Source organism: Leptidea sinapis, chromosome 42 (genome assembly GCF_905404315.1).
Source record: "Leptidea sinapis chromosome 42, ilLepSina1.1, whole genome shotgun sequence".
Taxonomy (NCBI): Eukaryota; Metazoa; Arthropoda; class Insecta; order Lepidoptera; family Pieridae; genus Leptidea; species Leptidea sinapis.
Window position 1 is genome coordinate 3662004 of NC_066306.1, and position 23677 is coordinate 3685680.

The 23677-nt window shown below is 34.3% G+C and overlaps 2 protein-coding genes across 9 annotated transcripts in view; both read left to right on the forward strand.

Moving 5' to 3' along the window:
• Positions 1-1976, forward strand: part of LOC126976782 (cytochrome P450 4c3-like) — a 36711-nt gene extending 34735 nt beyond the window's left edge. For all 4 annotated transcript variants that reach the window (XM_050825371.1, XM_050825373.1, XM_050825372.1 and 1 more), the window contains one exon: positions 253-1976. In XM_050825371.1, the coding sequence (XP_050681328.1) occupies positions 253-425 (173 nt within the window). In that variant the 3' untranslated portion in view covers positions 426-1976. The remainder of the gene's footprint in view (positions 1-252) is intronic.
• Positions 1977-9264: 7288 nt separating this feature from the next.
• Positions 9265-23677, forward strand: LOC126976785 (cytochrome P450 4C1-like). Of its 5 annotated transcripts, XR_007731982.1 has the most exons (10): positions 9276-9699; positions 11818-11927; positions 13779-13869; positions 16351-16533; positions 17311-17699; positions 17825-17893; positions 17998-18166; positions 19904-20083; positions 21673-22773; positions 23215-23677. XR_007731982.1 is itself a non-coding variant. In XM_050825378.1 (9 exons), exons 2-9 carry the CDS (start codon positions 11832-11834, stop codon positions 21831-21833), a joined length of 1338 nt encoding a protein of 445 aa, XP_050681335.1. In that variant the 5' UTR covers positions 9265-9361; positions 11818-11831; the 3' UTR covers positions 21834-23677. The 5 variants fall into 5 exon arrangements, 4 of the variants coding, with proteins under 4 accessions (XP_050681335.1, XP_050681334.1, XP_050681336.1 ...); XM_050825378.1 differs by having other exon boundaries at positions 9265-9361; positions 21673-23677; XM_050825377.1 differs by having other exon boundaries at positions 21673-23677.

Sequence of the window (23677 nt, forward strand, 5' to 3'; positions counted from 1 at the left end):
CATTACAATGCAGTACCATTCAGGATTCTTGAAAAACCCTAAAAATCTGAGCGCCATTACAATTGCGCTCGTCACCTTCAGACATAAGATGTTAAGTCTCATTTGCCCAGTAATTTCACTAGCTACGGCGCCCTTCAGACCGAAACACAATAATGTCTACGCATTACTGCTTCGCGGCAGAAATAGTTAATATGATTGTTTTAAGACTGCGATAAATCAGTAAGTAATATACTGTATCTTGTTAATTTTCAGGTCAAAAATTTGCGATGATGGAGCTGAAATCTATTGTGTCAGCTGTTTTACGAAGATTTAAACTTGTCCCTGTGACTAGAAGTACGGACTTGAAGTTTAATGCAGACTTTATTTTAAGGAACTCTGGGCCAATTCATATTAGATTTTTGAAAAGAGATCAATCAATGAATTAGCAATCTATTGGAGCGTGTGTAGAAATCGACTCGATGAAATATTGATTTAAATAAGTAATTAGTACCAATAGTAAACATAGAAATCTAAATAAAAAGTAGGTAAAGATATCGCTTTACAAGTGACTTATAGCCATAGGTAATCAGCGCATAAGTAGTGATTTAGTATCAATCGGAAGGGGGAGGTTAAACAACGCGAATGTATGGTATATTTGATTATATCTAAATATAGAAACTCTTCCACAACCTGAAACTGTACCAATCAAAATATTACATTGTTTCGGTAGGTAAGTCCTTTTCAAACAAACGGTTGTTTTTTTCTACGTTTAGTATTTGCACACCGTTGGTGCATAAGTCCCCCAATATCCGAAAAGTTGCAAGCGTATGAATAAATGTAAACTATGTGTATATATCATTGGCGTACGATAAATAACTAGGTTCACAAATTATCTGAAACTTAGCCTACGCATCTATTAGGCAGAGTTTTCGTTCAGTTGTGTTTCGATCGCGCTTTGAATACAACGCCCCGCAACGACAAAGTGTTCATTGACACACTGTCCAAATAACAGCATATACAAACATAAAAAGAATGGAGTGTCGTAATTCAGGTAAGTATCCCTTTAAATTTTTTTTTAATGGAAAAGGAGGACAAACGAGTGTACGGGTCACCTGGTGTTAAGTGATCACCACCGCCCACATTCTCTTGCAACACCAGAGGAATCACGGGAGCGTTGCCGGTTGTATAAGTTAATGTATACGCATATACAACGGCGCTCGGGCATTTTTTGACGACCTTTTAATAGGTGATTGGGAATCTAGTTTTTTATTTTACGTCAATGGTAAATACAGGGTGTGATCGTTGAGCTTGACCAGGCGATTATTCCGTAACTATTACAGATAAAATAAAACTTTAAACTAATATCTTAAGTACGTTCACTCCCCACTAAAGAATATAATTAACAAAAATTGTGTTATAGTTATTAAATTCTTAACTGTCTTAAAAGAGGAAGTGGACATTGACATTGAAAAGAAGCCCAAGGAAATAGTGAAAATTTAAAATGATAAATTGATTATTAATACGCAAACGAAACATATTAATAATTATATATCTTTAGGCCATTTTACGGAAATAGTACTTTGATTAAGGTGCAGTAAAACCCGTGATGTGAAGACGAGGAAAAAAACATTTAGTCATTCGTTATCTAAAGTATCGAGAATGTAGAGATCATGAGAATAGAAATTGACACATCACTTATAATATCAATTACCAACAGGGTGTAGTAAAACCCTTGGTGTGACGACGAGGGAAAAAATTACTCGTAGTCACACTGGTGTGACTACGAGTCGGGTATGGTTACCTAATTAGTAAAGCTACATCAATAACTTTTTAAAATCAAACGAGAAGTATCCAAAATTTTGATATACAACACTCCCATACATTTAGTATGAGATCAGTAGAAAGTTCATTGTATCGCACAACAAGGACGCCACTTCGAACAATTGCCTTGAATACAAAATTTTGTACTTTCTAAGAAATAAATATTATTCAATAAAGACATGTTTTTAATACTTTGTTATGTAAATAAACACTTTCCTTTAATATCCTTTACAGTTTCTTTTAATAACCTTTTAAAATAAGGAAACTTAATCCTTTCTACTAATGTACTCAATACATAGAAGTCATTTTACTGTTTAGATTTAGGTTTTATTAATTAACGATAACATCCTGTATAGATGACAGTGTTCCGCAAGATTAGTATTTATAACATTTCTAATACCTTTTTCTTTAGATTTCTAATGAATAAAAGGTTGTGTGGCTAGATTTCGCCTTGAATTTTATAAAAAAAATTATGCATTTTCTTATCTTAGAACAAATCCTTTAATAATGGTATATATTCTTTACGCGGGTGTAACACATTTAAATTAAACACTTTTAAAAGTAAAAATATAAAAAAAAACATTGCGTGCGTACAAAGTACACCTTTCAGAAGTGAAACCTGCATCGTGCATGAACCTCTAAACTGCATATGAATTCCTGGTACGTGTTGCTAGGATGACACATGATTTCAACCGCTATGAAAGACATTCCTACCACCACTAATATATATAATAATATGTTCTCCTGGTGTCTAGTAGTAATACGTCGTGCGCTTGGAGTCAGAATATATTAAGGTATACTCGCGCCATACTTAAGACAATCTCTTCTTTAACTATGATCGCCTGGTACCAAAACATTGTATTATGCTTCCTATCTCATTATCTTGTATGTTAATAGTATGAATTGATGTGACTACTCTTTTTAGTGTCGCTTTTTCTTTTCATCGACTTTCAAATCACAACGATGATAAATAAGTTTTCACTTCAATAGTATGCGTATTTCTGTCTCATTCTTTGCCGCCTTCATCCTACACATTTTTGTATTTGTGTCTCTTACCTGTCGTTTTTTCCGTTGCATCCGGTTTAAAATCACAACGATTCTAAAGAAGTTTCACTTCAAAATATATAACTTTTACGCCTTTTACCTAATGTAAAAACACAGTGACAACGTTTACAACGTTTTAATCCTTTAAAAATGTTTTATATAAAAAATCAAAACTCAAAACATTTTGACTTACACTAAAAATACCAACTATGTCTTTTTGTATCTTCATATCTTCTTTTGTAAGAATAAAACATAAGGTTTCAATATATTTTATTAATAATACTGACAACTTTAGCTTAGTTATGCTATTTTATATAAATAACAATTTTATTAAGAAATTGTGCGTTTTTTTACCAATAACCAATTTACTCTAGACAGCTTAGATAATTTATAAGTCTAGATAGTCTCTTGCTGTTAGACAACCGATAAAAACAGGTCAGGTATAGTTTAGTGTGCGTGACAAGCTACGTCTTACAGTGGGAGGTTCCTTTGCAATGCCGGCTAGATTATGGGTACCACAATGGCGAATATTTCTGCCGTGAATCAGTAGGTAATGTGTAAATATTACTGTGTTTCGGTCTGAAGGGCGCTGTAACTAGTGAAATTACTGGGCAAATGAGATCTAAATGATCTAAGCTATACAGGCTCTAAGTTTTCTAAGAGTCAGGCAAATGGAAGTCCAAACCCTAATACATAGTTATGAAGGCTCTTTGGATATGGTGGCTGTTATTTTCGTACTTTTAAATTACAAAACATAATTTTTACTAACAGTTTCGACACGAAGAATTCAGCGGCCATAAGAAATACGTAAGAGTTATTAAAAATATAGTGAGCACTAAAATGATTGTACGGAGAAAAACGAAAAAATTATCTTATATTAATTCGCTTTTTTATTTTTTAAATAATATATTGAAGACTGAAGTTATGAAAAAGTAAAAAGCTGTTGCTTTAATGAATTTGCTAGAACTAAAATTTAATATAATTTTATCACAGCCTTGTAAATAACAAGAGACTGGAAATTTTATTTAAAAGATGCTGCATTAAAATAATAAGACGCCTTTTATTCCTCCCATACTGAATAACAGAATTATTAAGCCTTGCATAATTTCCCTAAATGAAGTAAGTATTACATAAACCTATTTGCAAAAAAAGGGCACCCGAAACTTTTCTGTGCAACTATGGGGATCTCAAACAAAAGAGGTTTAATATGCATTCAATTGATTAGGAACAAATGTCTATTTATTAAAAAGTACTGGCAACTAAAATAAAATGTTCCAAATTTGAAAATTTCAAAGTTATATAAATACTCTGTTCGATTTGAGGTTGCTCGCAGTTTGTGTCTAGGTAGTGCGCTGTAAATAAATAGAAAAGGTTTTTTTGTACTTTTAATGAATTGATGTTGATATAAATTGTTTAAATTGGTTCTTCGGGGCAAATTTTTTATAGCGTTATATGGCAGATAAGAGGTTTATCGCTGGTAATATAGTGACTCTTTTTCAAGAAGGCTGTACTCAATGTTAAGTGTCAGTCTGGTGTCAATTATTACACTTCAGAGTAGCTGAACTAGGTTTCAAGAAACCGGATACATTGAAAAGAAGACCTGGATCAGGAAGAAAACGATGTCCTTAGCACAGGGACGATGGATATATTGTGACCCAAGCTTTACGAACTCGCAAGTCCACCTAAAATAACATAAAAAAAATCATGAAGCTCTTAGAAATCTGAGTGTTTGCGTATGGATTGTCAGGAGAAGACTTTTAGGAGCTGATATACACAGTTGGAGACCAGCTAGGGTCCTAAATTACTCCATGGGCATATTTTAAGGTTAAGATTTTCCCAAAATCTGTCCTGATGTAGAATGGAGCAAGGTTTTATTTTCAGATGAATCCAGAATCTCTTTATTTGGTGAGGACCGACGTCGTAAAGTGCTTAGAAGAGCGTTATGCACAGGTATGTCTTGAATTACAATTGAATGAATTACAAATTACAGTGGGGGCTCTGTCATGTTTTGGGCTGTCATAACTTCTACAGATCATACAGAGTTAGTTTTTGTAGAAAATGGCTCTCTTAATTCACAACGCTACATCATAGGACTCCTAATTCCTAAGGTAGGTACAACCAGCGTTAGCTATTACAGGAAGTAAAGCGGTGTTTATGAACGACAATACTTCGGGATCTGTCGTTTAGATTGGCCAGCACGAAGTCCCGACCCGATCCCATTGAGGATCTATGGGACTTTCTAAAATGACGTGTTTGGTCTGTACCTCCAAGCCTTACAGAACATCCGAGAACTTAAAATGGTTATTACGGCACTTTAAAATTGCAGCAGTTATTTCTGTTAATGGTGGCCACACTCGATTATTATTTTTTTGTCAAAATTAGTAATATTCTAAAAATTTAAATAAAATAAAATATAACATCGACTTAATTACCAAACAAAAGTGTTGTTATATTAGTTAATAATATTCATTTGATTTTGTTGCATCGAATCCTTTTTTATTGCAGCCGATAATACTAAAGGTACTCTATTACATCAAATAAATACCATTTTTTTGCAATGAACATAGATTACAATAAAAAATAAAAAACGTTAAACATCTTTTAAATTTTACTGCATCGACAATATTGCACAAAAGCATATTTAGGTACTTATTAGAAACCAAATCGTTATCAAAGCATTTAATGATGGAGGTTTGGGTACGTAGGTACCTACTGAAAGTTTCAGATCTTGCCATTTGTAATATAATTATTTAAAAAAAATATTACTGTATTTGAAAATGTAAATGTAATAAATACTCCGAGAGTAGGTTATATTTTGTGTGATTGTCATATCGCTTTACATTGTGGCAAAGGGGATGTAAATACTACGTAATAAGAGGCGGCACTGCCTAAGTAAAAATTGTTTGTATGAAACGTGCAGTGATTTTACATAAGTTCAAAATAGTAGTATTACAGTATCGCGATTGGCGACGAAGAATAATCCGGCTAAATTTGAAAGCAAACAATTGCAAGCAATATTTACAAGAATATAGCCGTCATCTGACAATCTATGAATGACTGCACGTTTCATACAATCGAGTGAATCGCTTTTTTCTTAGAGAGTTTCACTAGGTTGCATTATGGCAGTTAAATAAAATGTTCGCACAATGACTTTTAATGATTTTTTCTATGGTTTAAGTCCGCAAGATAGTTTCCAGAGACTTCAACTGGCATTTGGCGAAGCGGTTCTGTGTCGTAGCTCTGGCCTGTGAGTGTTCCTTCATTTGAATTAATTCAGAAGTGGACGTGATGTTCTCTGTCGTCACTTTCGTGAAGAACTTTCGAAACTAATATTTATACCATACAACTACCCATACAGAGACATACGCATTGAGTTGTTAGTAATCGTATACAAATTCGATCAAAAAACACTGCATCTGCCGCCCTAACTCGATATCTCATCTGACTGTTTATAAGGTTCTTAGCAATATGGAGACCAACGGGAACCCCATTCCTACAGCTCCACTGTTCATCTTTAAGAGGCCTGAATCTCATAAATTAGAAATCAAATATATTTATTCAAAATAGTAGTCAATTTAGGATCAAATTTATTGAACGTCAAAAACTACCACCCATTCAAAAGAGACTGCCTCAGACCTGAGAAGAATGGGCGCAAGAAACTCAGCGGGCTTTTTTTAATATAAAATATGGATTACAATGTAATATCGTACAATAAACATTTATAATTAAAGAGCCTGAGGGTGTTCACTTTACTGGGAGTAAAGTGAACACCCTCAGGTCCGTGGTGTCATTAAGAAAATCGTTTATGCTATAGTAACCTTTCCCACACAAACGTTTTTTAACAATTCCTTTAAATTTTGTAAAACATTTGATTTGTACATAAACTGCAATAGTAAGTGTGATACCCACCTTTGAAGGTATCCATGTCGTATTGTCCTGGAAACACAGCATAATGAAGCTAATTCTACAGCTTGGTTGTATGTGGAAGAAAGTTCATTGAAAACCGTGCTGTGGAAGAACACCACACATCCAGATGGTGGGGATGATTCTAATTTATGGTGAGGGTGGAATTCAATGGCAATAATCAGTAAATAGTAATCGGAAAGTTCCCAACACCTCCGAAAATATTGGAACGGAAGTGCCGTTCTTGTTGTGCTGTGCATTATTTATTAGCACAAAATGTCATACAGTTCTAAAATGGCCGCCAAGCAAATTTAGGAAAAATGTTTCATTTACAAGACTACCTACATAAAAGGACATATTGTTATCACATCTTGTATTTTTTATGACAAGGGACAATAAGGGACGAGATAAGCAAGACGTCCAGTTGATGGTAAGATTTACAGTCAATGCGTCACTCGGACGGTTGCCTCATTAGGTTAGAGCGCTCGGACGGAACCCGAGTGGCGCGGTTTCGAGTCCCGCATGTTACACAAATTTAGGTACAAATTAAATTTATATTATTTTTATTTTATTTTATTTATTTGTTTGACGACCCCTATGGCCCAGTGGTTAGTGACTATGTCTATATATATAGGTTAGTGTATGCCTAGCTTAGGGCAAATAATTTGTTTAAGAGTGTGACAATACAATTATTATTTTAAAACAGATTTTAGTTCTCGACGTTAGGTCGGTAATGAACCTAAGTACGGGCATATGCCAAGTTACTTGGTTCAAGTGTTTTGCGTATAAAAATGTGGTGTTGATGAGTTGTGTGTTGATGAATGATGATTGTACGATTTTCATCTTGGATTGTCAAAGAAGTTGGGTTCATAAAATGCAGCGGACTATAGAGCAAGTATCTATAATTATTGATTTTTGTAAGGGAACATATGTATTTTCGTGAAGATCTAAAAGTTTGAGAGCAGACTGACTGTTTCTTGGTGCCACGTTTGTTCGATTTCATCTGCAAGTGATATAAATTTTTTTAGTATGTTTCTGCTAGATTTAAGCTTTGGTTCCATTAGCATTGGCACAAATATAATAATAAGATTCACTGAGACTAACATATTATTTGAGACGTTTCCTGTCTTCGGCAGTCAATGTTAATGAAGTTTTTATTAGCTGGTTTTCGCAGACAAATATTCAAATCGTATGACGCTATATCGCTAAAATCTCTATAATATATTATTTCGCAAAGTGTTTATTGTCAGAACGCCATTATTTCCTTAATCCATCATCAAATTTAATAATTCAAAGACTATTTCAAAGCTTTCGTTTGCCATTATTGAATTTTTTTATTATATCACCACAAAGGTGAAGGAAAATAAACAAATATTTTGGAAAAAAGAGTGTGTTAAAAAGAAAATATTACTCATGCTATATTACGTTTGTAGAAAGAACAATATTGTAGGTACCTAACAAAGAAGGTATTAACTACAACCAATGAAAATATTATTATAACGCATAATTTTGTTAAATAACGTTTATTTAAATATCATTTAATCTAATATATAAAATTCTCGTGTCATGGTGTTAAACATTGAACTCCTCCGAAACGGCTTTACCGATTCTCATGAAATTTTGAGTGCATATTACCCAATATGGTCTGAGAATCTGACAACATCTATTTTTCATCCCCATAAATGTTAAGGGTGGTCCACACGATTTTTTTTTTAATTTTTTTGACATTTTTTTTTAAATTTGTTTGATTATGAGTCAGCATTAAAAAATACATACAACTTCAAATTTTCACCCATCTACGATCAACAGTTACTTTTGTATCGCGATTTTAATATCGGCAATACGTTTGCTGGGTCAGCTAGTTATTTTTATATAATAAGAAAATGATTTTGTTTATTATATTTTACAACTTATACGTATTTTATTTAGTTCTCGTCAATTGGTTGTGGTTCAGTAGATCTACGAGTTACAAGAGGCTCTTGATAACTGAAGTATGATATAAATACACAAATAAAATTTGAAAACATAATTTTAACCTCTCGCGTTCCGTGCGAGTGCTCTTCCAACGCTTTGTTCAACTCTCAGGTTATGGCTTCATCTACAGGATCTACTTTACTAGTTGATAACCTGCCCAATATTTGTCATTCCAGCACACCTGTCCACCTGCACAAGATCAGAGTTAGAGATCACTCCTTGTGTGAATGTGGCTAAGACGAAGGTACTGTCTCTCATATAGTCTTTTCCTGTCCTAAGCTTCTTCATCCCCTTTATGACGTTCTTCCACCGAAATTTCCCCCTCCAGTAAATGTTGAATGTTTGTTAACGTCTGTGTTTATTTCATATTGTAATTTTTTATGTAAATATGTGAAATATAATAATATGAAGCTATAAATATGTAATGTAGTGTGTATTTTGTATAATATTGTGTCAAAAAACCTGCCACTTATAAATTATCCAAACTAAATTCATACAAAATTTGCATTCATAGCGTGTCTCTTCAATTCCACTCGACATTGGCGAAATATTGACTGGTGCAGCCACACGCCATGTCACAAAAATTGAATTGAATTCTTCTAAGTGTATTATTATAGTACGGTCCTCTTGGTCTGATGTGGTATGCATATTTATATTATGATAAAAACCAAAGGTTATCGTTGATTTTATTCTGACCGATTTAATTCTTACAACAGTGTAGTGTTAAACGTACGCTGGCCGATTACACGTGTCTATATTAATAAAATACAATCACTGAACTGCTAATTATTCGCACGTTATTATATAATAACTCAGCAACAATGTTTATCACGATACTTTTATTAATAATATTACTTGTAATTCTTTTGCATTATGTAATTAATTGCAATAGAATTGCTTTGTTGTTACGTTCCATACCAGGACTCAAGGATCATTTTTTAATTGGAAATATTTTCGAATTTCGATTCGATACACCAGGTAAGTACGTTTTAATTTTAATATTATAACAAAAGTAAAAATCGCGTGCATTTTAAATTGTTCTAGCCTTATTCGATATATAATATGACGACCCATATAGCCGAATGGTTAGTAACCTTGACTAAAAGCTACAGAGGTCCCGGGTTCGAATCCCGGTAGGTGCAATCATTTATACGAGGAATATATGTTTGTTTCCGGGTCTTGGATGTTTATATGTATTTATGTATGTTTAAGTAAGTATAATGTATTGAATATATCGTTGTCTTGTACCCATAGTACAGGCAATGCCTAGTTTAGGGGAAGATAATTTGTGTAAAAAGTGTGTCAATATTATATTATATATTATATTCAACTTTAAGACTAGGGTTTCAATAGGCACCCACTATTTTCTCTATGTATTTATGTAACAAACTCTAATGGCCATATTTTGTAGTGCAAGGGGTTCAGATTTGGGCTAGAGTCTAAAAAGTCTCTACGAGTCCGGGCTAAAGTCCTTAATAATTAATAAAATTCCTAATCTGAAATATTTCTAAATACGCTATATAGTATCAATGTGATAAAAACAGGCACTTCTCAGACCTGATATGAACAAGGAAATCAGTGGGCGTTTTGGTTACAATATTTTTTTTTAAATAAGATTAGGGGGGTCGCCTCATTTCCAATTTGTGTTATTATCGAGTAAATCATTTAAATTTGTACATTTTCTGGGATAGTCTTGTAAATGTATATACACCGCTCAAAGAAAAACATACTCAACTTAACGGAGTAGTAACAAGTATATGTTTGTTCCTTGTTCTCATTGTTTCTAGGAAATTCACCTATATGCCACCACCAGTGGGAGGCTCCTTTGCACAGGATGCCGGCTAGGTCATGAGTGAGTCACAACCGCGCCTATTTCTGCCGTGAAACAGTAATGTGTAAACATTATTGTGTTTCGGTCTGAAAGGTGCTGCAGCTAGTGAAATTACTGGGCAAATGAGACTTAACATCTTATGTCTCAAGGTAACGAGCGCAATTGTAGTGCCGCTCAGAATATTTGCGGTTTTTCAAGAATCCTTAGCGGCACTGCATTGTAATGGGCAGGGCGTATCAATTACCATCAATATGTTATGTTTTTAAAGTGATAACCCTCACTTCTAGCATTATTACACAAATAAAATTAGAAAAACAATATTTTATGAACGATGCGGGGCTCGAACCCACGACCTCCGGCGTTCCGTGCTGGTGCTCTAACCAACTGCATCGTTACAAAATCTTGTTTGCTTTGTTCAACTCTGACAAAGCTACAACCTGAGAGACCATCAGCTGAGCGTCCTGCTCGTCTCATCCCTTATTTTCATAAAATAAATGCCTATGAAACTACATAACAATATGAAGAATATTTCCTTAATAAGCCTTTTAATATAATATTCTTAATATATTATTATATTAAAAGACAACTATCAAAATGTTTATATATATTCCCCTGGCACATTCCCTATTTGGGGTCGGCCCCCCTGATACAAGATCGCCACTGTTTGCGATCTTGGGTCATTACTGGAGTTAGGCCTAGCATCGTCATGTCTTCGTTAACAGTTCTAGTCCAGGTAGTTGGTGGGCGGCCTTTGCCTCTCTTTGCCTCGTCCATATGCATGACTCGTCTCGTCATATGGTGTCCGTCCCTACGCATTACATATATACGCCCATACCAGCGTAATCGGCCTTCCTGCATTTTATGATGTATAATTCTTCCCAAAAACTTTCTTTTCTTCCTTTTGGCAGCCTGTCTGCGGTGCATAAGTAGAAATAATGTTAAGGTAGGGCTAATTGTCGAGCGCGAGTTTGACGTATATGATCCTATCATGTCAAAATGTTTATTTCTTTAAATTTTGCTCTTACATCACATAGATCGTATAAAAATGCTTTTCAACATAATATTCTTATCACACAGGAAATGAATGTTGTTTTTAAATTAGCATAGCTCGGCCTTGTTGTGTTATTGTGTTTTTCAAGAGTTTAATAAACTTTTATATTTCTTAACAGGGTTTATCTACATCAAAAGGGTCTTTATAAATGGTCAGTTTACATTGTAATGTGACGCCTATTACTTATATAAAATAATAAATTCTTTTGTTTCAGAGGAATTATTTCGAATGACTAGAGAATGGGCGAAAGAGTTTAATGGTATTTACAGAATTTACGCGTTTAACACTGGATCTCTTAATATTTATAACCCGGATGATATTGAGGTAATTAAATAAAAAACTATATTAACTCTTTGCCGCTTTATAATAATTCAGTTCAGGCACATTTATTTATATCTTGGTGTACATCATTACAAGTTTCGTAGCTATCATAATTTTTTTGCCCCTAACAGGATTTTCCAAAATTATCTCAGTTGGTTTTGGGTTTATCCTAAACCAGCTAACTCTTCCTAAAACAGCTACTCATCTCTACTGCTACTACTTAGTACACAGCATTTTGTTATACAAAACTCTTATGATACAGTAGATTGTTAACCAAGGGTCGAAATAATCAATTTCCGAGGTATTTAGACACGCCAGAGCGCAGCAAGGGCGGCTATAGTCCGAGTAGGAATTGATTATTTTAGCCGTGTTAAACACTTTACTTTTCATTTCGAATATGAGGAAAATAAAACTAGTTGTTTATCTAAACCATTTATTATTAATATATCATAATATTAAAAAAAAATTGTGAAATTAGGACAATTTATGTCGACTTTTTAAATGGAGCTCACCGCGTAATTGTTGCGGCTTATTCCGCTCAAAGAAGTTTGTGCTAAGTTCACACTGGCTGTTTAGAAAGTCACGTGGCCGCAGCATTTTTTTTTATCTGTTGTTATTTACATAAAACTCTTCACAGCTGAAAGCAGTTCTATTTTTGAAGTTCATTCCGGCCCTTAGGTGGGAAGTAATTTGTATGAGTTTTTCCCTCTCTATGGAGGGAAGCAGCATTTTCCACCCAATAATCAGTTTAAGACAACATTACTTTCCGATTATGAGAAATGAAAAAATTAGTTTATACGAGTATGTATATAATTCAATACTTGTTGAAAATGTTGCATATTATCATCGACAACGTGTACATTTGAGTGATACTTAATGAAACCTATTGGCATCGCATTTACCCATGATAAAATAGTTTAGTAACTAACCGATACTACTCAGGGACCATCAAGCATAGAGCATTCTCTTCATTCTCCCACCTTAAAGCCCGGGAACGCATCTCTTAACCTGCGGTACAATACAGTAATACAACAGTACTTTAACTTCATACAAGAGCGCCCGAATCGACACACACATACACGGCCGCTAAGCAATCTTGGGAAGACTAAACAATTGAGTGCCACGCCGTACGCCGCCAAGATGATCGCTGTCCGAGTTAAATTAACTGCACCGCCCCGTTCCCGTCGACAATCCGTAATCATACTTTTTGTATGTAGGTACGTTCCCAACGCTCCATCCAGGCGTATAGTCTATTTTTCCTTACTTGTTTTAAGATGTAAACAAATATGGCGTACAGAGAACCAGCTCATACCAAGAGATAATTCATAGAGATGGGGGATCATCGAACGAATGAACGACTGAATGCAGTGAATGAAAAGTATCGGGTAGAAGGGTAGAAATGTCAACATCTTATCTTCTTATGTTATCTGTGAAAGTTTGCTCTGTAATTTTTTCAATTTTAGCAAAAATAATGCATTTAAAACATTGATTAATAGCTTTTATTAGTTTAATTTATTGCGTGTGCGTTCCTAAATTAGTTATAAATGATCAAGATAAATCTAAAATGTGTGATTATCCGAAAATTTGTGAATTTCATTCAAGGTCATCATTGTTTACGTTTTAGGACAAGTGAGGAAAAATAGACTTTAGTGAGTGAGTTACGCTTCTGTTCTATTACTGTATTTTGCCTGTGGTTTTGCGGTTGAACATGGGTGGCTGCCTCACCATTTCCCATCATGTTAGTCTCTTAAAAATTATGGAGGTTATTGTATTCAACTACCAGATGATATACCTCCGCTAGATAATTTAGTGAAAACGCTCAACGATCTATATTTGACTAATTTGTATTTTTAGATTTTGATATCGGGTATGAAACATCATAAGAAAAGCTTCATATACAGTTTTTTAAGACCTTGGCTAAGAGATGGCCTGCTCCTAAGTCATGGTAAGTTGACACAAAAAATTTGTATTGGACAAATTGAATTTCCTATTTTGTATTCTGAAAGATTCTTAAGGCGACACTAAATGCCAGCGACCTTGAGCGATATGAGTTCACGGCTGCCGGCCCGCCGTCTATGTAACAAAGCCAATATTTTCAAATTTTTTGCGTGGAAAACAGTTTATTTGCTTACAATCCTCGTTATTCACTACTAATCTGAATAAATGAACCTACACAAAAAAGTACAAGCTATTAGAATAACTTTTCTGAGAGAAGTACCAAAAAAATGCGTCACGCCATGCCAAAAAACTTGTTTAACTTCAAAGAAATGTGGTAGTTCAAAAAGGCTGGGCAGTGTCAATTATAACCAACAGCAAGTATTAGCAACCTACAAATAAGACTTAAGGATATGTGTAACAGGATAAAGTAGTGTTCATAGCTCGAAATGCTATACTTTCACCACAAAACTTGTCTAAAAACACCATGTTTGCGTGTTTTCTGCTTACTCTTCGGCTTAAACTGAATGATCCAACGAGCCAAGTTTGCTTCTAATAATACAAGTAACGATTATTTACTTTAGATATTAACAAGAAAGAATAACAAATCGTTTTCTAAACAATTCTGTTTACAAAACAATTAGATATGTCTATCATATTCTTTAGCTCTCGCGAACATTCGACGCTCAAAGTGACCTTTGTAGAATTAAGCTTTTATCATTAGTTTTTAATATTATTACTGGCTACTAAGTAATACAAAACAAACTGACGGCATTATATTTTATTTTCTATCAAAACATAGAAAACACATTTTTAGTTGTTTTTTCAAGTTTTTTGAGTACTTATTGCTATTCATCAAAGTTAGTCAGTTTAGGTTATGACCTATACCAACGTGGTGCGGCCACGTAAAGTACATCTGATATCATGATATCAGATGTACTTTACGTGGCCGCACCACAACTGAACAAAGGATGATATTATTATGTTTCGTCTAATTAGTGTAAGTGGCACTGCTATGTTAATTAGACAATAAATAAGTAAATAAATAAATTACTCTAACGACTGACGTGAAAGTTTCGATTGAACAATAAGAAATATAATATATCATATACAGTCAAGCTCGCCGACGTGGACGCGACGGTTCGCGCAAAATTACCCTCATTATAGGCCGACCGTTTATCTGAGTCCTCGCCTGCGGGTTACAGGGGCGCGGGGGTATGACGACAAAGGGGACTGAGACAGGTGCGGGCGGCGGGGGCGCTTAGTGAGATATATCGAAATGAGCGATTACAAAATTCAACCAAATTATAGCATCTTTGTATTGGATGCACTTGCTACACGATGTGTGGGTCGTTTACGTGCTAACAGACGCCCAGGCGAACGATACAGGAATGTAACAAATTGGATGTGGCTCTGTGATTAGGGCGATGCTAGTTTGGTAGTTTTTTTTTTTTGTAATGAAAGTAAGGGATGAGACGAGCAGGAAGTTCAGCTGATGGTAATTTATCGCCCTGCTCATTACAATGCAGTGCCGCTTAGGATTATTGAAAAACCCAAAAATTTTTAGCGGCACTACAACTGCGCTCGTCACCTTGAGACATAAGCTGTTAAGTCGGCGCCCTTCACACGGAAACACAGTAATGTTTTCATATTACTGCTTTTCGGCAGAAAAGGGCGCCGTTGTGGTAGCCATAATCTAGCCGGCCGCGGCATCCTGTGCAAAAGAGGAGAGGAGAAAATTGCTAAAACTTAATGTTTAATGCAAGAAAATGCCAGGCCACATGGTGCAGCCATCACGTCGGAATACTTATAGCATCATGATATGCGTAAAATAAGAGTTGTCTTCTATTAGCTCTGCCCTAAATCGGATTGAATCTATTTGGGAATTCCTTGACAGCGCAATAACACACGAATATTTAATAGATATAAGAATATTTCATTGGCGGAACTTTGTAATCTGTTGAATGAATTCATTCAGTCACGCAGCAGTCACGCAGCTGTCAGAAACTCAAGTGTCACCACACTACGCTCTGTCAATATATTCCCGCTAAAAATCCCGCTCTGTCTGTGTCCGTCAGTATTTTTATGTATATAATCCTTCATAATCGAATTTGAATTCCGGGTTCGAATCCCGGTAGGTGCAAGCATTTATATGATGAATATGGATGTTTGTTTCCGAGTCATGGATGTTTAAATGTATTTATGTATGTTTAAGTAAGTATATTGTTTTAAATATATCGTTGTCTTGTAACCCATAACATAGGCTATATATGCTTAAATTGGGGCAAGATTATTTGTGTAAAAAGTGTGTCAATATTGTTATTATCATAATATCCTGTGTGCCAACATTGTACATGTTTTTTTTATTAAAAACATATTAAGAAATAAAAAAGACTAGGTATTTAGATACTATTAATATATATCTTAAAATTTGTGTTGATGAGATTATGTAAAGATATTAAAATTACATTAATTATTTTTATGTTTTAAGGAGAGAAATGGCAAAAGCGAAGAAAAATTCTTACAGGAGCATTTCATTTTAACATTCTACGCAAATATTTTCCTATTATTGTAGAAAATAATCAAAAGCTTATAAGTGTTCTGGAGGCGAATGAGGGGAATATTATAGACGTAGTGCCAGTGTTGTCTGAATATACACTAGACACAATTTGCTGTATGTATCAATATTAACATATTATGGTTAATACTTTAAAAATTTGAAGTTTTATTAGTATTAAATGTGAAATATATTTTTTTAAAGGGTCAAAAAATGTACATTATGGGGTACTTCTTAAAAAACTCGTAAATTTATTAAATAATTTACGTAGTTTTAGCTACTATATAATTCATAAAAGTATGGGCGGCCGTGATCACATAACTAAATAATATAACATAGATCGCATAAACAACGAATAGTATGATAAAGTAACAACAACATGTATTTTATAATAAAAAAAAGTGTGTGTGTAGGTACTTATGTATGCGCGCAAGAAGTTATACTTCTTTGGCATAACGAAGCCTAAATCATTAAAATTTTTGTAAAAATCTTGCAAAGATGGCTTTGACAATTAATTATTATATAATAAATACGACTGTATGGCCTTGAACCCCTTGCCTGTCCTAATAATGGACGAAGAAACCAAAAAAAAAATAACGAATGTCGCAAACTTCAGAAAATTTTAGGAACCAACTTCAACCTGTTACTTTTGTGTAATGGGCGCGCATCTTAAAATTTCTCTCTCATCATTTTTTCATAACGCGCCTAAAGAAGTATAACTTCATAATGGTGGAGTGTATTTTAAGATCCATACGTACTAGATAGGTAATACTAGTAAATGCCTTTTGTCAATAATTGCTTTAAGTAAATTATTTGTTGATATAGAAGATGTCAAGAAACGAATTAATAAGTATTAAAATTTCTCACAATTCACATTGGTATTTCCATTTTAAGGCACTGCAATGGGAGCACAAACATTTGAAGAATCCTCTCATGCTGGAAGGAAGTACAAGGAGGCGATATACTCAAGTGTAAAGTTATTCGTATATCGTGTGTGCAACTTACCACTGTACATAGACAAAGTATTTAACTGGACACCTAGCGGTAAAAAGCAATTAAAATATATTTCTATAACACACAAATTTAGTGAAAATGTAATAAATTCTCGTAGAATTGAAAGAGAGAAATGCAATGATGACAATTCTGATGATGGAGATGAAAATAATCATGTGTATAGTAAGAAAAGGCGTGCTGCGATGCTCGATTTATTGTTATCAGCAGAGAAAGATGGTTTGATTGACAACATTGGTATTCAGGAAGAGGTGGACACTTTCATGTTTGAAGTAGGTGTTTACTGGAGAAGATTACTATTTTTTATGATAATAAAGACTGACCTAACCATTAGACTGAAACATAGTTATGGTTATTTATTTTATTCACATTATGATAATATCAACACTATTTTTAGGGTCATGATACTTCGGCTGCAGGATTAACGTTTTGTTTACTAGCTCTAGCCGAAAATGAAACAATACAAGTGAGTAATAAAACAATACCAGTGCTACCGACAATAATTTAATGGAGGCCTAATTACAAATCTGAACATTTGTTTCAAAAATATATATTATTATTATGTTTAAGGATAAAATTGTACAAGAACTTGATGAAATTTTTGATGGAGATAATCGCGACGCTACTCTAGAAGATCTGGCTGCCATGAATTACTTGGAACGATGTATTAAAGAGTCACTTCGGTTGTACCCACCGGTACCATTCATAGGACGAGATTTAAGCGAAGATGTTAAATTGAGTGAGTTCTCAAGAAATTGTTGTTAACAGCAGATAAACAATTTAAATTGAAGATAATAATAATTTGTCTTTTAATACATTCCTTGCTCTCCACTCGGATCCGAATAAGACGGGGCTATAGTAGCGGCGCCTGTCACTCGGATCCGAGCAAGCATCCCGTTCATTTTGTAGTAGTCAGTAAATTGTCGGCGTTTGAGGCGAGTCAATGTTGCTTTGTATGGCAACTCTGGCAATATAGTCGACTAACGAAAACGAGTATAAATTTATCCATATCTTCGAACATTACATATGTACCAAAGATGTAATCAAAATTCTTCCCAGCTATTATTTTTATTTATTTTGTTGGCAATGAATGTGTTAATAGATGAATACCGAAGTAGGATATTTATTTATATTTTTAAACTCCTTACATATTGGGAATGTTTTTTCGATTCGTCTAACGTTCATATTTGCTACTTCTGAGTATTAAAACAATCGTTATTATGATTGAGAAAACCTTTTAACAACTTTTTGGTTCCTTTTTTTTTCGGCACGAAATATAAATTCATCAATAAACCACCCGCATCATGTAGACGTCATTTTACAACAGCGCGTTTCGCAAGAAATTTGTTGCCTCGTACAGTGGTCACTTTATGGAATCAATAATAACCGAACGCAGTTTTTCAGAACTGATAACGACTTATCGATCTTCAATATAAGAGTACACACCCACTTTAAAGGATGGAACAGATTTCTTAACCCCTGGTGTTGCAGATGTCCATGAGCGGTTGCCTCACCACCACTTACCACTCCCATGACGCGAGTCTATAGCCCATAAACCCCTTATCTAATAATGTAATTTATCTAATCTAATCATAAAGCTGTGGAATGAGCTTCCTTGTGCGGTGTTTCCGGGACGATACGACATGGGTACCTTCAAAAAAAGCGCGGACACCTTCCTTAAAGGCCGGCAACGCTCTTGTGATTCCTCTGGTGTTGCAAGAGAATGTGCGCGGCGGTGATCACTTAACACCAGGTGACCCGTACGCTCGTTTATCCTGCTATTCCATAAAAAAAAAATCTTATTAAGAAAATCTAAGATATAAATATTATGAAGAGTAGGTTAACAAGGGAAGTTCATTTCAATATGTACAAAAAAACTGTTTATCGTGTTTCAAAATACTAATTGTCTTGGTTTAAGAAACCCATAAATATATTTATTTATACTTAGCAAATACTCCATTCTTGCTATTTCGTTTTTTATTTTTCAAACAGTCCAACTCTCTAAGCTTTTTACTGATGACTAAAAAATAAAAGAGGAAAGTAATAAAATAATAAATCAAGTGTGTGTGTACTTATATACGCAGGCAAGAAGTTATACTTCTTTTGCCTAACGAAGCAACATCATTAAAATGATTTAATCATCGTGCTATTCTACTTTTTTAGAAAGAACAATTTTGTAAAAATCTTGCAAAGATGGCTTTGACAATCAGTTATTAAGTAATGAATACGGCTCTATGGGCTTGAAAAAAAAAACAACTTCAACCTGTCACTTTTGTGTTACAATGATGCGCGCGCATCTTAAAATTTCATAACGCATAATTTCATTTTTTTCATGACGCACCTAAAGAAGTATAACTACAAAAACTTAAAATCGTTAAGTACTATTGTGTTAGAATCATTAATGTAGTTAATTATTATTAATATATTATAAACTAATTAATGTGATTCTCGCAATCTTCTTCAACTTTGGTTTCAGGCAACTACTTAGCACCAAAGGGATTTATGTCACACATTCACATATTCGATTTACATCGACAGGAAAGTTTATTTAAAAATGCATTACTGTTTGATCCTGACCGGTTTTTACCTGAAAATAGCGTGGGCCGCCATAACTACGCATACATACCATTTAGCGCTGGTCCAAGGAATTGCATAGGTACGATGCATTTATATATATCTTTTTTATGGAATAGGAGGACAAACGAGCGTACGGGTCACCTGTTGTTAAGTGATCACCGCCGCCCACAATCTCTTGCAACACCAGATAAATCACAGGAGCGTTGCCAGCCTTTAAAGAAGGTGTACGCGTTTTTGTTGAAGGTTATGCGCGTTCTGAGCTTTCCCCAGAATACAAAGGGCAGCCCGAGCTAGAGTGCTCGGGGAGGGATTCTCCGACTCTGGCAGAGCCCTCCTGGGGTACTATCTCTTTAAGGATCGCTTTCATAATCTTTGTTGGGGAAGGGGGGGGGGGGGTGGCCACCAGTCCTCGACACTAACGCATGCGATACATAGCGGCACTAGGCCGCTACTTCACGCCGGTTTGGTCAATTTATGTCAATAATTAAAATGATTTTAAAAGAATGACTTAAAAATTGCAAGATAAACTTCCCAGGATTTATTTTTTGTAAGTGATACCATCCAAACATCCACCGAACTCTCTTTCAGCCGAAATATCAAAACGAAAACTCGCCTGCAAGCAGCCAATTATACTAAAACTATTTCTTGACAAATGTTTTTTTTATTGCCCAAGTGTGTTTTCGTGATTTTATTTAAATCTCTGCTCTTAAGATACCATCATACAATGAAGTCGGGAAGAGAAAGGTTTCTTCGTGGTGGCGACCACAAGTCCAAAGCGTTTCTTGCTTGTTACTATTATACTTATCATTGCTAATCAAATCAAAGATTTCTATCGTCTCTAGGAACATAAGTCGTACGACCAGTATAGTGGATCTATTCTGTTCAAAACAAGTCCTGAAATTGTATCCATCAAACTCGCGATATCAAAACCTTCCCCACCCTTATAAAGTGAAACATTTTATGGCTCACCTGTATTTTCTTGATGAATTAGTTACAGAATTACACATTTCAGTTATTGCAGCAATCATTTTCTACTTACCTAACATCACACATACATATTTTTCGGGGGCTATCAAAATAATGATAAGTATTATTACTTTGTATAAAGCTTTTATTACAAGTATCTTATAATCATACAGTAAATTACGTTGACTACTTCTTACCTTTAAGTTTCTACAATCTACACCAGGGGTGCTCAAACGGTCGATCGGGATCGACAGGTCGATCGCGAGTGCTGTTTTGAGTTGATCTCGAGAAAAAAATCCGGTATACTAAAATCGGTAATTACGTACCATCTTATGAAAAGTATGCTCAGGACATGCAGTGTCACGCTTCAACATCCAAAGTCACTCTTTAGTTAAGCTTAGAACTTTAGAACGCGTTTGTTTTGTAAGAACCAATAAACTCGCAATTTTGAATAATAATTATTGAGTTTTTACATTGACATTTAAGAGCAGACCTACACTTACCTTGACTAAAAAAATGCATATTTTGCGCAAAACTAATATCTATGTCATCGTGACACTCTACCTAGACGACAATACTTCATCACACATACTTGAAGCCTCTCAGAGCCGATCGATCGTAGTCTAGAGGTAGATCGCCAGCAGTTCAAGCTTGAGCACCCCTGATCTACAGTATTTATTAATAATAATTAATATGTTTCAGGACAAAAGTTTGCTATGATGGAAATGAAGTCAGCAGTGTCCTCTGTTTTACGAAAATTCAGGATTATTCCCATCACAAAGTCTGCCGAAGTAATCTTTGCTACAGACTTGGTATTAAGAAGTTCAAATCCCATTCTGCTTAAATTTATTAAAAGATGCTAGTAGTTCTACGAGTTCGTAAACAGTTTGAAAAATAAAATACTAAATAATTTAATTTATTCTTTTAAGAATTCTTTGCTATGTATTTTTCTGATAATTATAATGTAATGGATAAATAATTGGACACATCAAAACATAACCAAAGCAACTGATGCTTTGCGCTATGCACAAAAACTTAAATGGAAATAGGCCGGCCACGTTGCAAGATTGATAGACCAAAGATGGACTGATAAAGTCACAAGATGGCATGGTGATGGCAAGAAATAGAGGCAGACCTATGACAAGATGGCAGGACGAACTGAGGAAATAGGGGCACTGTACTGCATGAATACAAATAGCTCAGGATAGAGTCCTTTGGAGTTCTTTGTAGGAGGCCTTCTGGAGAGGAGAGAGAGGAGACTCAGGGGTTCCTATAGAATAGTAAAAAATTACCTAATTAAAAAAACTAAACGCATTATAATACTAATACTTAGAAAATAACCCAAAATTATTACTAACCCTTATAATAAAACAAACTGAATGGCAAATACTGTTTAAATTTAAGTTACTTTAAATGTGCAGGAAATAATATTTAATATTTTTATTAGGTTTATAAGGTTAAGGTAATGTTTTACTTGCCATTAGGTTATATGTCTGTACATCTTCTCACTTTTTCTCATAAAAAATACGTTATTTTGTTTTCAAAAGGGATAAAACTAGAACTCACATCAATATGTAAGATAAGTAATGATAATCTACATCCTGTACTCCCCATCTCCTCCATAAAATATTTTGTATGTACCATCGACAAAAATGATTCATTAACCACTTTGCTGATTCCTTTAAATCATAAAAACGGTTTTATTAACACGATAACGTGGATTGTCAGTGTCTAATAAAATGATAACAGTTACATAATAAATGTATGTTCAAGCTGTTTATTATAACTGAAAATGAACTTAAGGTAGGTCACGATTTAATTTTGTCATTAATACATAAAAACAAAGATAATGAATTTAAAATAGCTAGCAGGCAAATTTTAAAAAGAAATAAAGGTACTGCCAAAAACTAGACTTCATAAAATAATTGGTTCATTTGTAAGTAACGTATACTATTTACAATCTGCTGAATGATATTCAAAATTTGTCAATCAACAGATTTACTCCTTAGATTAATAATGGTGTATTATAATATTGTAATTAATTATGTAAGATTTAAGCATTATGTTCAAAGTAATTGCAGTTATAACGCCTATAACAGTAATGATAAGAGTGTTTGACAGTGAAAAAGATTGCTCATAATCACATAGATTTAGTCTCTGTTATTATTTCTGTCACAATTCTTTTTTTATCGTGATTTTAAAATATATTATATTATATGTTCAACTTTTATTGTATTTTTATAGGTAAATAATTAGTAGGGCTTTTCATGGTCGCAATAACGCTGTGCCGGCGTCGCGCAAGGGAAGTAATGGCTGGTCCATGCGTCGTGCTCGTGAACGGGCGCTGCTTGTGGTGCTTCATCGGTTCTGTCTTCGGGAATTTATTTTTTGAATTTTTATATACATAATATACCATTTTAAGTTATTAGTTAGTTAACTTGTACACGTAAGTCAAAACGTTTGAGCAATGACGTTCTATGAGTTAGGTGTACGTTTGAGTTTTTGTGAAAGTGATGATGCACTAAAATCAATTACTGAAAATATACTAAATGTAAAATGCTGAAACTGTAAATATAGATTATAAAAGAATGGCAATGAGTTGCTTGTCATTTCTTATTAAAGCTCAACTTTTCCGATATTATAGTTAAATCTTTGACATGCATAAGTGTAACTTTGACATAGTTGAATAAATGATTTTAGTTTTTCA

Excerpts from the sequence above, each read along its gene's own strand:
- LOC126976785 (XM_050825377.1), top strand. The coding sequence starts at position 9,543 with ATGTTTATCACGATACTTTTATTAATAATATTACTTGTAATTCTTTTG. Across the intron at positions 13,870-16,350 it reads TGGCCTGCTCCTAAGTCATG|GAGAGAAATGGCAAAAGCGA; the intron begins GTAAGTTGACAC and ends TTATGTTTTAAG. Across the intron at positions 17,700-17,824 it reads TGGACACTTTCATGTTTGAA|GGTCATGATACTTCGGCTGC; the intron begins GTAGGTGTTTAC and ends CACTATTTTTAG.